At 38.2% G+C, this 14,307-nt stretch overlaps 1 protein-coding gene across 2 annotated transcripts in view; it reads right to left on the bottom strand.

The window, feature by feature from the left end:
* Window positions 1-992: 992 nt before the first annotated feature.
* Window positions 993-14,307, bottom strand: part of erbin (erbb2 interacting protein) — a 65,569-nt gene continuing 52,254 nt past the window's right edge. For both annotated transcript variants that reach the window (XM_036595711.1, XM_036595712.1), the window contains 5 exons: window positions 12,359-12,415; window positions 4,827-5,003; window positions 4,482-4,574; window positions 3,479-3,553; window positions 993-3,371 (listed from right to left, as the gene is read on the bottom strand). In XM_036595711.1, the coding sequence (XP_036451604.1) occupies window positions 3,264-3,371; window positions 3,479-3,553; window positions 4,482-4,574; window positions 4,827-5,003; window positions 12,359-12,415 (510 nt within the window). In that variant the 3' untranslated portion in view covers window positions 993-3,263. The remainder of the gene's footprint in view (window positions 3,372-3,478; window positions 3,554-4,481; window positions 4,575-4,826; window positions 5,004-12,358; window positions 12,416-14,307) is intronic.

Below are 14,307 nucleotides of genomic sequence, written 5' to 3'. Positions count from 1 at the left end.
GCAAACCGTGTGGAGTCCAGGTGAGAAACCCTTTCCAAAGGTCAGGTTTGAGGATGATTCTGAGGAAGCCCTTTAGGTTTTGGGCCAGTGTCCACAAAATATTTCCAGCGTGTTGAACTCGGGTGAGATTCCATAAAAATTTGGAGGAATTCCCCCGTGAGGTTTTACTGTATATCCACTTTCAGGTGGTTTAATTCTCAGGTACAGTTTCTAGGATACTGCATATACAATTCTCAGCAAAACAGAAAAAAAGAAAGACAGACTTTTCTGAAAGACCATTAGTTTATTTATTGTCCACAGGATACCATGGAACCTAAAATTATGTACAAAAATCTGGAATGTAGAATAAATGCATACCATCAAATCATCTTATTTGTAGCTGCTTCCAGAGAAACCTTTCAAATAGCTTTACATTAAAAAGGGTTGCTGTGATGCAGTTTATTGCTGGTTGTTTTTTTTTATATAAACTAAGGTCACTAATGCCATGGCTAACTCAAACGGTTTAAAAAGTATGTACATTTTGATTAGTAATCTCTAAAAGTCAAAGAAAGGTTTGCTAAATAAATAGACAAACGTGGGAGAATCTAAAAAAGACCACTTGTTCTTTGATATGGCAAAAATAATCAGCTTTAAGTTTCAGCCCCCGATTGTCATTACTTTTTACTTTTTTTTTTAACCATGTGACAATCAGAGGGTCTTCATTCGACTGATTCGTGACAAAATATGAAAACAGTGCTCACTAAATACAACTATACATCATGTCAACAAAATCATTCATATCTTTAGAAGTTGGGTATAATAGGATATAATAGAACCCACTGTGTGAGAACAAGTTGTGAATCTAGTTTAAGTTGAAGCCAAAGTTAGCATTAAAGCTACGTCAGGTAACCAGCACTCAGTTTTACTGCCTAATTCACCTTGGTTCGCCCTCTGATGGGCAGTTTTGTGCCAGTGCCATTTTCAATTGTGTGCAAAGAATGACAGTAGAGTGATTCTAAATTAAAATTGTAACACTAAATCAATTTAATTTTAGTACAGGTACTCGTACAACAAAACATCAGTGCTTCCTTCTACGAATATAAAATTTCAGTACACTGATGGGTATCAGTATAGGTCAATCTGATAACTTAAAATTCATGTAGACCTCTAGAACAATGAAGATTACAGCCAAGAAATAAAATAAAATAATCTAGGGAGTGATTTCATGCAAGTAATTTACACAGTACAACAATCAACAGTTGGTCATTCTTTCTTTTGTGTGTACATACAGGCCTGTAAGCCTTTCGATTGGACAGTTTCTGTGAAACGTTATACGGTTAACATTGAATATCTTTGTCTTTGCAGCCGATCAAATTATTCTGCCACTGAAGAAGGTTAAGTATTTGAATCCACTCACATGGGAGACAGTTAATAATGTCAACTCAGCAGGGAAGTTTGTGGAAGTGGCGATGCAACCGCTTGTGGGAAGGAAGAGGGGGCAGTGAGTGCAGGACATTTTACATTACCATATGCACACTTAAGAACATCTTTGCAAAATATTCAAAATGCCATTTCCTATGTTTTCTCTTCTAAAAGTTTTACAATATAAAATGCTCTATCACAATCAAGGAGTACTAAAAGGGTTTCCTCTTTTTAATTTTTTTTCTTAGAACAAAAAAACAAAAACAATGCTATCTGACAGCTCTCTCTGAAAAATAAGAATAGGACTTCTTGCTATTGCTCTCTCAAAGACTGTCCCATAGTAAGCCTCTCAAGGCCACTGAATACGCAGTGTGGATCAGTGAGTATTGCTCTGGGTCAAAAAAAAAAAAAGTGTGACCTTTCCCCCCATTTCAGACAGATCAGGGTTTGTTGGCACTTGTCAAGTTCTTCTCCCTGCCTGTATCAAATTCTCACTGAAGCGAAATGTTCATGATTAAAACAGTACAAGGAAAAAGAAAACCAAAAAACAAAAAAGAGAAAAAAACTGCACGCTTAGGAAGGTGATGCTTACAGAAAGGCAAACCGTGTCGAGTCCAGGTGAGAAACCCTTTCCAAAGGTCAGTTTTGAGGAGGGTTCTGAGGAAGCCCTTTAGGTTTTGGGCCAGTGTCCACAAAATATCTCCAGAGTGCTGAGCTGAGTACAGGAGCCTTCCTAAACAGAGACGATTTGTGAATACTGGACCCACTAGCTTCAACAAAAGGAAAATGCAGGTCCCGAGATGGCCCACAATGGCCCAAGAACACCCAGAATTACCCTGTCCATCTCCCCAGTACCCCACCACCCAGGTAAAGTTTCCACACAAGCTTTGGTTAACTTAGTCACACCACCTCATGTGTCCATGTGTGTCCAAGCAAAGGCCAGTCGTAGGCCCTGCAGCCTCTTCCAAAAACCCTCAAAGAAGTTCTTCACCATGTTCCAGTCCACGTTAGACATACAGAGGGCTCTCCAGCACGTCCTAGAACACACAGCGTCTTACTGAATGTCTCAGGTGGAGGTTTCTCTACAGGATCAGGCAGTTGGGTCACTCTCGCTGCGGGGAATGAGGTGGGAGGGGGTTTGGTTCTAAATCAAGCTAAGGGTGCGCAGAGGAGAGGCCGAGGCCGAGGCTAAAGAAAGGTTCCGGTGAAGTTGAGAAGACTAAAGTGGCAAGCAGCGTCTGCCAGGAACCCAGTGGATGTATTTTAGACACTGAATCTACCACCCAGGCCAAAGCGCACACCAGTTCTACATTCGAAAATCCACACCAAGCACCTAGCATTGACCTCCAGTTAAAAAAAAATGTATATAAAATCTCACACAGGTCAGAGGAGTGGTTTTTAAAAATCTCTTAAATAAGAAAAAAGGAAGAAGAAAGTGAAACATGATTTAAAAATAAAAAAATAAAAGGCATACTGATGTCAGCAGACAGGGAGCCCTGCCCCCTAATGGTCAGCTACAGTTAACGTTCCACTATGGTGAACCCTATGTTGAATGACTAGAAAGAAAAACAAAAAAACAACAAAAAAACTTTGTACAAAAACACAGTTTTCTTGTCCTTGTTGGACTAATCCAACAAGCTCTCCCACAGTGAAGGATTCTTTTGTTGTGGTTGCTTGAAACGCACATGCTCCCAGACATTGTCTTCCGTCCACTTGCCACAGTGGTTTTTGCCCTGTTTTTTACCAAAGCTCTGAGGTCCTTCCACGAAAAGCAGTTCAAATCAACTATACACCAATCTGGCTCCTCCATGTACAAAAATGATGGAGTGAACATTCAGACAATCATGTGTTGCACAGAATCTCTACGCTGCCATGTCTCTGATGATGATCAGGTCCACGGTGTTGGGAAAGGTCTTCAGGAGGGACACAGCGTTTCCGTGATCAATATTGACAAAGCTGTATCCATTCGCCTGCAATGAGGATGGGATTAGTACGCAAGGCAAGCAGACAACATTAGTATGGCAAAGCGGTAAAAAGTAAAAGGTGTGGTAGTGAAGTAAATGTGGTGTGGAGGTACCTGGATGATTTTATCTCCAGGCTGGAGAAGTTTTGAAGCAGGTCCTTCTGGCTGAACTCTTGTCACAAAAATACCCTGTAGAAACAGTATGAAGCAAGCACTGAAGTAAGCAAGTTTCAAAAATAACATATTTATTGACACTGGGCTACATATACATACATATACACACACACACACACACACACACACACACATTTATATATATATATATATATATGGGTAAAGGGTAACAGGCTTTCACAAATGATGTCAAAACTGAAAATGTCAAAAATGGAGAAACAAGGTTTTCTTCCGACAACAGCGATATATATATGAAAGGGATGCCAAACAATTATTGCCCCTATTTGAACGTTTTCCACCATTTAAAAATTTTAGCTATACGAGTGGACAAAATAAGCTTAACCAAAAAGTATTTATTACTTTCAATTATTCAATAACATTATTTTCATTGTGCAGAGTTCACATGAGCCTGAACATGAATAATACAGTCTTAATCATCAACATCCAGTGAGACGACAATGGCTACATGTTCCCACCAATGCATGGAAATATCATCTCAAATACAGTCAATGGTTATCCTTCATGATTGTAGCCTCTGGCTCTCGTTCATACAGCTCACACATTCTTGGAGGCTCTTGAGGGAAACTAGAGCTTCATTGTTGCTTATGTTGGTTTGCCGCTTGTTGATTTATCCATAGGTCTCCTGTGAGCACTGCACAGCATCGTCTGTCAAAGTCACTAAAGGTATTGCTTTAAAAGTCATTTATCCTATCAACATACAGCAACACAAGCAGCTGGGCTTTGGCCAGCACTACTTAGGGATGCGCTGAAGGGTCAAAGTAAGAACAGTTAACAGTGTTAAAAAAAAAAAAAAAAATTATTATGACAGCCATATATCTATCTATAGATAAACAGGAAGATAGACCTATTAGGTAGAGAGGGGTTGAGTGAGAGCATGTGTGCGAATGTGAGTCATTTCAAAATGAAAGTGAGAGACACTCACGTTATCGTCAGGACGGAAGGGATTCCCCCGCCCTCCCACTCCTCCTGATATGCTGAACCCCAGCTCAGGATTCTTCTCAATCTTCACATGCATCTGGACACAAATACACAGTGATATCAGCCTCAAAACCTCAAACATCCACAAAGAAAGGGCACTCTCAGCTGTTTACAGAAATGCACCAAAATGCTCTCAAAATGCCAACTGGTCAGAGTCTGCAGCATCTGAGCTGATCTATGCACACACCCACAACATTCAGAACCGTGATTAGAATAGGACTTCATGGGCTTCTCATTTTTGTCTTATTTGATGATTCTGTTCTTGGTGCAGCAGCTCCCCGATGCCTACCTCCTGTGGCAGAGACTCGTGAGGGTGGCGCGGTGGGCCCGGAGGCTGCTGGGACACTTTGAGCATCAGGTAGTCGATGAGCTGCTCTCGGGATGGATGACGTGCCATCTGGGCCTGGGCACAGGTCATCTGGGGTCGGACTGGAGGAGGACACATCTGGCCGTTCATCAAAGGCACCTAAAGAGTCCACAAAGACACACAAAGGTCATTAGCTATATGCAGGATTTCTCATGTTTGTTGTACTCACGTCAGATTCAAATTTCATGTTTGGGTTTTCACAACCCATCTCCCACCTTTAGTAGATTTTGGGCCTGCACTACTTTTTCTTCCTACTTTATTCTTCCTCCTTACTTTTAGTACCTTTAATAGTTTTTGATCTGATAGACTGGAGTCACTTGTGGTGTTGGCAGTTAGGTCAACAACAGCAGCATGAGAACACCACATTATCTCTCTCTCTCTCTATCTAAGTCTCTCTCTATCATCTTTCTCTCTATATTTCTATCTGCCTGTTTAAAAAACTACACCTGTTTAGGGGTGGGCTGTTTTGTAATGTTGATTTTTTCCTCTCTCTCTTGTTAGCTGGTGAACGCATAAGAAAGTCAGACAGCCACTGTTAGTTCTAGGAAGTCAAATTACTCAAAAAGAAATTACATCAGATGATGAACTGAAAGTTCACCAAGTTCGCAATTTTGCTACCTGGCTTACCAGACACCTTTACTTCAGTTTGGCTTAATTTCTCTGGCTAAAAAAGGCATGAAAACTATATGATATTGTGAATTCTGATGAGGCTGATGAATACAATGCTGCACTACAGGTTACTGCATAACACCAAATAATGTATGAAACTCAAGTTTATAGCTAACATGAGAACAGACTATACATTTTTTAAATTTAGTTTATCCAAGACCTCTTGATGCCAGTCACTGTCAGTTACTGAATCATTGAGATATACACTAAGTCACTCACAGTGGTTTAATATGAAATGGTTCATTTGTAGAGAAATTTACAGACTCTGACTTCTTTACAGTGGTGGTGATGGGAACCAGCAGTCTCCATGTCTATAACACAACTATAGTCATTGTATTTAATATCCAAAACCACCAGTGAAACTACACATCTTCTGAGTGTTTATATGTAATGTTGATAATGGTCAAATATTGGTAAATCTGGAAACAAAGATCATTGGGGACTAATCTAATAACTTTCTGTGATTCCTATTAAAACCACTGTAAACAATTCTAACTCTAAGTTTCTCTAAATGGAGCATTTTACACCAAACCACTCTGAATGACTTTGTTTAGATCGTAATCATTTAATTATGCAGAAATTTTGAAAAATCTGTGGAGTTCCCCTTAAACAAGTGCTATCTGCAGGAATGTGAAGTTTTATTCATTCTCCAGTTGGTGCTAATCAGGTTTGGATGGATTAAAGCTCTTCCCACCAACCTGACAATCTCAGGCCAACTCAAATGTTAGTTTGGTCTACAAATACCTGTTGTCTCCCCCCTGGAGGGGGCTTTAAATGTTATCCTGCCCCCAATCACATTGGTGATTATGCAGCTTGTCAGTTCTTTGTCTGAACATGCTAAAGCCAACAGCACATATCAGACTGTTTGTGTTTGTTGAACGTTTCTTGGGTGTGGGCTTAATGGGCTTTAGATATGGAACAAGATAACAAATAGTATCACGGTTGGATGCATTTTAGTTTGATGAAACGATGTGATCAGATGGCTGTGATGCATGACAATATAAATACAAATATAAAAGCTCATTTTGTTTTTAAACTACATAAACAAGGACAAATGAATAGAATTACAAGCACTGTCACTTAAGCATGACAATAATAGATCATAAAATCAAAAAAGGCACTTCTAGGCTCTTTTTTCCTGCACTGAATTCCTTGGCCTTGGCACAGGCCCACAGAAGCCAACTGAGGCTATTTTCAGATGAAGTGTTATAGATTTACAGGCGGTGGGTTGAAGTGGGCCTGCTTTTGAATCCTCTGAGTCATCCCCTCTTTTCCACAGCTGCAGCGTTAACAGATGCCTCTGGCTGCCGGGGGACTCCATGATAACTCACTTAACTCTATTAGATTGTGGTTTCTTTTCTACTGGCCATCTCTCATAATGAGGATAGACCACAGGGAAAGATCAAGCTGTTTATGGTCAGCTTGAGCATTCTTTCAGTCCAAATAAGCAGATACCGCTTTTACTTCCTTAATTCAATAGAGGTCGTTTTGCTTTTCAGTGAGTTCAGGTTAGATGAGGTTAGATGTGCTTCAGTATGTTGACCGTCATGCGTCTAACCCTAAATTAAATGTTTATTTTGTTCCATCAGTATCATTACTACTTAAAAGGCGCATGTCAGTTAGTTTCTGGTTATAAAAGAAAGTGATTCACAGCAGCAGGACTCCTATACTCTGATTCTCTGTGACTATGGCCCCTAGTGTCTAATATGCCTAATATTCGAAAACTTAAAAGATTATCCACTGACTATATAAGCAGACATTAGGGCTGAGTAACATGACATTATCGATCATTATTGTGATAAATTACATCACAATGGCTCTTAATCATCAAATTTGCATATGGTCAAATCTGACCGTAAACTGAGTGCATGCAAATTTCACTGACCATCAGTTTCATCTTTAATGCATCTGTATAATAACTTTGAGCGTAATAGTTTAACATCCTGAGAGTAAAGCTTGATCTGTGGTTAACTACCCAACTTACCTATAATACCAATAATAAGAATAAAATAGTATTTAAGTTTAATTCAAATAATTCACATTTAACAACAAATGCTGCAACTATTCAATGTTTCATTCACATAAAATATTTCCTTATTTCACTACATAATCACATCACTCCACCTGTCCTAAAGATCTGAGATGTTTTGCTTATTTCATGTTTTATTCTTTCCAGTCATTATAACTTAAATACTATAAAGTTTGGTCAGTTTTTGGGGGGGTGTACTCATTGGGGCCACTGGATGACAACCTACTGAAAATATCTACATGAAGTATGGCGTGCTGCATGTAAATGATATGCAAATTTGGTACTGGTATGCTGGCACTTCATTTTGTGCTTAAATCTTCATTTGTTTCCACGTCACTAGAAGGTTTCATGAATCTGATGCAGAGTATTTCAAACATCTATGACCCACGTGTCAAACACAAGGCCCGTGGGCCAGAACAGGCCCGCAACACAACCTATCCGGCCCGCAAATGTATTTTAATTTTCTATTCATATTAGACCATTTCACATTGCACTGCACTACAGTCCCAGCATGCACTGCAACGTGCACTGCAATGTGCGCTCCGACTCTCCTACCCCAACAACAATCAATCCACCTTAATTCTACACAATTCTATACAGTATACAGTGTATCGTGTATATTGTCAGTTCTTCAAAACACTCTCCAACAGCATGTTTGATTACAAAGAGAGCACAATTAATCCTGTTTCAGTGGATTTACTGCAGCATAGTGTGCTAGGTGTTCGATACAATAATTGGATTCATAGTTTTAATAGTACTTTTTTTTCGAATGTGGTACTACAGATGTCAGAAAGAACAAATATTGTGATTATAAACACTACAAATATTCTTGGTGCTGGTGCATCTGAAGGCAAATATATAATTCAGTCTAGAGTACTAAAGCACCCCACACTCCAAAGCACACCTGAGTATCTCAACATGAATAAGCTATAACAAGTGTTGGGGCAGCGAAAACATTAAATTCTATAGATAAATGAATTAGTTTTTGCTTTTATACCTACTATATTAGGCTACTGTATTGTGTTACTTGGTTGCCCTGCTGTCTCTCTAAATAGGCTTCAACTAGTTCAGAATGCAGCAGCCCATGTGCTTACCAGGAAAAGAAAGTTTGAGCATACTGAACCAGTCTAATTGTTTACACCGGCTTCCTGTTCAGTTCCACATTTAATACAAGGTCTCACTTATGACATTTAATGCTCATAAGCTCTGGCATATCTTACTGGCTTCCTGAGGCGTTATAGCCTGTCCAGACCACACCGCTCAGCTGACACAGGTCTACTGCAAACCCACCTAAGATCTCTCACAGCTCACTTAGTGGAAAAAACTATTTTCTTATATTACTCCTAAACTCAGAATAGTATTCCAGAAAATATTAGGTTAGCCTCAATGTGCTAATGAGCCACCTAGGAAAACTTTGCAATGCAAAACACTGTTTTGAGAAGTGTGAAGGTAACATACAGAAATTCTGTAAATGCTTTGTCTGAAGGCTTTGCGTTAAATAGTGGTGTACTGCTTTTTTTCTGCTGTTACTAGCTGTGTATGAAAAAGTGTCGGTATTCAATAGTTCGGTCTACTATGATACTAAACCCACACTGTAATGTTATCATGGACACTTTAAAATATCGTCAATGCAACTGAGTCTTCAACTTGAACAGAGATTTTTTTATATGCACAGATCAGCTCTGCTTTCACGAACTCCAACTACACCACCATGCTCTGATCACGCGACACAGTCTAAAAAGCAATGCTACTTATAACACACAGTCTTCCTCATTAAGCACTGTTAAGACATGCTCATGCATGTTTTTGAGTATATGATTAAATAAGGTTTTACCAATGACTGGTATATCCCATGCTTTACTTAAAAAATGAGAGAATACAGTTTGTTTAGCTTTAAAAGTTTTCGTCTTACAATACAATATTGTGATAACAGTGTAACAGTTTTTTTTTCTTAGAACGGTTGTTTTTTTTGGCAGCATTTCAGCAAAATCTTTTTCATATTTTCATGTTGTGTTCATATTTTAGTTCGCAATATCGTCATTGTGGCACACAAACCTTGTATTGTGTAATCTGAAAACTCCAATTGTGCTTTGCAGTGTATTAACATTGTGACAAATGGACCGACAGAAATGCTCCAAAATTACTTAGGAAAAATTTTTGCATTAGCTTCCATTACAAGCTAAGATTTGTTTTACTCCTCCTGTGAAGCTACCGTTGTTCTGACAGCGACAATATGACAAATGCTATATTAAACCCAGTTTGTACACAGCAAATCAAATGTTCTTGTGTTGAAATACAAAGCACTGTAAAGTACTTTACTGCTATTGATTACAAGCTTTGTTCATCATTTTTGGCTGTGAAACTGGTATGGAATCAGACTGCAGCAATTTCTGGGCAAGTTCTGCTGCTGAACTCCACACTCGGTCCCTTCTCCCCTGAAGGGCTCATCTAACAAACTTCACCAGAGCTAATAAAGTAACAGAATGATGAGAGAATGTTAAATTGAATGCCAAACCAGGAGGTAGGACTATAAAACACCAATAAACTGAGAGGTGATGCAGTGCCACTGCCTGACACCAGGGGGCAGAAGGAACCATGTAAAACACTGATGTACTGAGACAGCAATGGACTGCTACCCTCATCACATATAGAAGAGTAAAAATCATTACTAGCTTGGTCTGTGGATACAGATCAACTTTAATTCTACATTATGACAGATCAGGATGTGTTCAATAGGATGTGGTGTGTGATGATTTCACAACAAACTAAACATTGTTGATGAGTCACTTTCATTAAAATGGGCTAATTTTCTCAGAGCTTAATAAAGAGATTCCTGTTTACCCCACTAGGAGTTATAACGTGCCAAAACTAACAAACAAAAAAAGTCATCTTAAAATATAAATAAATAAAAATCATACAATCTTACCTTGCTTTTCATTTCAATCAGCAGAGATGTATGCTATTCCTGTCAGCAGGAGAGCAGCTCTGCTTACACAAGTGCAGGCTCTGAGGAGGCTCAGGATACTCTCAGGAGAAAAGATCTCAGCACTAATCTCTCTCTCTCTCTCTCTCTCTTTTTCTTTCTCTCTCTCCCTGTTTTTTTTCTAAATGCCACTCATTAATTAGAACTAATTAATCACTGCTGGAGCAGAGCTTCTCTGGGTCAATATCTCCATCCGTCTCTCTGCCAGTGCTCAGAGAGCTGTGGATAAAGATCTGTGTGCTACATATAGTGTGCGCACAAAATCAGATATTTATATTTAGTGTCTTAAAGAGGAATTCCACCAACTTTTCTAATTTTCTGCATAGTTAAATGGTTAAGATGTAAACAGTCATTCAGAGTGGTTTAGTGTGAAATGCTCCGTTCTAGAGAAACATACAGTCAGAATTGTTTAACATGGCGCTGATAGGAACCAGACTTCTGATGAGTTTAACGTGCTGCTTGATGTCAGAGACATCGTTTTATGACAGTTTTGAGAAACGTTTGGCATAAAATATAATTTTTATTTAATTGTTTTACATTATTCATTGTGTAAATGTACATGCTAGGCATTGTAAGGCAATGCAAGGCAAGTTTATTTCTATAGCACATGCATCTCATACACTGCGGTCATTCAAAGTGCTTTACAAATAAGAAAATACAAAGATTATTCAAATTAAAATTTAGGAAGACATGGGCAGAATAGAAATTAAAAACATGATTTAAATAGGATTATAAAAATTGATTGAAAAGAGAAGAAATTGCAGTAAATTATTTAAAAATTAAATAGGATAATAAAGAGCTGTTACAGTAGAGTTAACAGTGTTTTAAACTGAGCAGAAAGCTGCTCAAATAGGAACGTTTTCCATCTGGATTTAAAAGTGTCCAGTGTCAGCATAGTAGCAAAACACTCCTTCTCCATGTTAAATCTTTACCTTAGGCAGGACTAACTGACTACTTCCTAACGATCTGAGGGTTCTGCTCAGCTCATATCTCTGCAGCATAGCAGATAAATATGCTGCTCGTACACCATTAAGTGATTTATAGACTAGGAACAGTCCCTTTAACTCTATACTGTAACAGACTGGCAGCCAGTGTAAGGATTTAAGAATGGGGGTGACGTGTACCCTTTTACTCCTCGTGTTACTCTGGCAGCTGCAATTTGAATCAACTGAAGCTGTTTATCTTTTTTGGGAGTCCAGTTAGGAGACCATTACAGTTATCAATCCTGCTAGAATAAAGGAGCGAGTTTCTCCAGGTCTGCTTTAGTCAGACAAACTAAATCTTCTTGATGTTTTTAAGGTAAGACAAAATAGTTCTTTTCAGATTTACCACTTTTTTCTGATTTTATCATTACCAATGTTACATATAAAAACCCAGATGATGTGTGCAGGTTCACTGGTTGTTTTGGATAGTAAACAAAATGGCTATGGCTAAATCTCTGGAATTCTCCTTCGAGGACTATCATTTTCTGATTTGTGTATCATTTTCTTCTTCAGATGTCATACAAGGACACTAACTATAGAAGATAAGAAACAAATAAGGAAGGTCAGGCAGCAAATAAGGAAGGCCAGGTAGCATAGCCGTTCTGGATAGCTAAGATAAGCAAACCTGTATCCATTTCCTAGCTTCCTTCTGTCTGATAGTCATGTTGAATCAGGTTGGTGAGATTGAACAAAGGCTTAGACTGTGCTTGCTTTGTTTATCGATATAAAAAGCTGCTTCTCAAACTCAAAACAGTTATTCAAATGAATAAATATTAATCATTACACTTACTTTTCTGTGTGGATCAATTGGGTAGCCCTGCTGTCCATAAGGACTGAAGACCTCATCCTGCAAACAGACAGTTACAGCATATGAGACTACAAATCCCAGCACTGCTGCTCACTTGTGATGCAAACGTGTTTGGACTCTAAATTATGGCTGTCAATCCGATGCTTCTAAATCAAGCATGATGTCACTTAAAAGCGCTGCAATGTGAATAATTTAATGCCTATGAGAACTAAAAAGCATCTTATTAGGCCATTTAATATTTTAACAAGATTCAATGGAAGCCCAAAGACAGAGCGCTCTCAATCATAACAACCAATGTTGGTTAAGCAAAGTAAAAGAAGCTAAAAGTAGCATTTTCATCATCATAGAAATGAAACTGAACTGGAATCACTGGAGTGATTTTGAAAATGGGAATTTCAGTCTTTTTACACTGGTTGTTCAACATTTCTACATAATTAAAGCTTCAAGATGTAAACAATTTAATTCGAAGTGATCTGATGTGAGATGCTCCATTCTAGAGAAACTTAGAGTCAGAATTATTCACAGAGGTGGTGATAAGAACCAGATATCTGAAGAGTTTTACATCTCTAAAAGCATCCCATACAGTCATTTTAGGAAATGACAGTGAATATGATGCCTGATGTCTGAGACAGTGTATTACTGTAGTTTTATGAAAAGATTCTGACAAACTTTTTTAAAATTATATATTTGGGGTGTTACAAGGCAAAAAAATCCTTTTTCCTGATTTACCTCCATTTTACTATTATCAACATTCCGTATAGATATGTGTATACTGGTCGTTTGGTAGTAAATAAAATGGCTATATTTGTGTTGCAGACGTCGTAGCCCCTGGTTTCTATCACCAACATGGTAATGAAATCAGAGTTGGATTTCTCTGCAATGAACCATTTCACATCAAGCCACACTAAATGACTGTTTACAATTCAACAACTGAATTATGCAGACATTTCTTTAAAAAAAAAAATGGTGAATATCACCTTTAACCAGAGGACTTACTGCAAGGACTTTTTACTTGTTACCTTAAAACATACAACACCATTATTTTAACATATAATTGTACTTACTGCTCAAGTAAGTAAAAAGAATTTAAATGGTTAAATCTGAACCTCAACACAGAAACAATACTGACAGACAGACAATGGTTCATTAAAATGCTGGGCATGATCTTAACATTACAAACAGTGAGACGATGAGACAGGCGGAGGAAGGAAGAGAGGGAGATTGGTGTGATTGGGGTTAAGAAAAAGGGTCAGTCTGCGTGGGTGAATCATTAAGGATGATGTTCAGAAAAGCCATCTTTGAGAAAATAAAGAGTTTCAGTAGATATTCTGGATTTCATTTGGGTGAGATTATAAATACTATAAAGGAGAACAGTTAGGGATATGTTCATAAATGTACTTTCTCTGTTGGATGTGGTACCAAGTACCTACTTTGCACTGTTCACCATGCAATCTGTGACTGGCATAACCTGAGGAACTATTTAAAGGGCCCATATTGTAAAAGATCAAAGCTTCCTCTATTTTTGTGAAATAGAAGAATTAATCATAGTATGCAAACACACTTTAATACAATAATAGAAAAGAGATTATTTACATATATCAGCTTTAAAAGTACAGCAACAAAAACAGCTTGTTTAGTTCTAGGGTCTAAATAGAGATGGTAAAATGGTCCCCCCAAGCCTGTACAGCTTGAAAAACTTAACAAAAAGTAGGCTACCGGATCTGTAAATAATATGTTCTATTATACTTTAGCACAATATAAATAACTGAACTCATTATGATGGTCACAGAAGCAGTTTGTGATGACTCTGTGACCAGGGTAATATCAGTTTGAAAGTAGCCATTAGACGATGGGTAAACTGCTCAAAAAGGAAAGCAGATGGTCAGCAACAATATCAGAAAGGTTGCTGCATTCAAAATGACGCTTGATTG

This window comes from Colossoma macropomum, unplaced genomic scaffold (assembly GCF_904425465.1).
Source record: "Colossoma macropomum unplaced genomic scaffold, Colossoma_macropomum, whole genome shotgun sequence".
NCBI classification, from domain to species: Eukaryota; Metazoa; Chordata; class Actinopteri; order Characiformes; family Serrasalmidae; genus Colossoma; species Colossoma macropomum.
The sequence above is the reverse complement of the archived record's forward strand: the minus strand, read 5'-3'. Positions and strand labels throughout refer to the sequence as shown.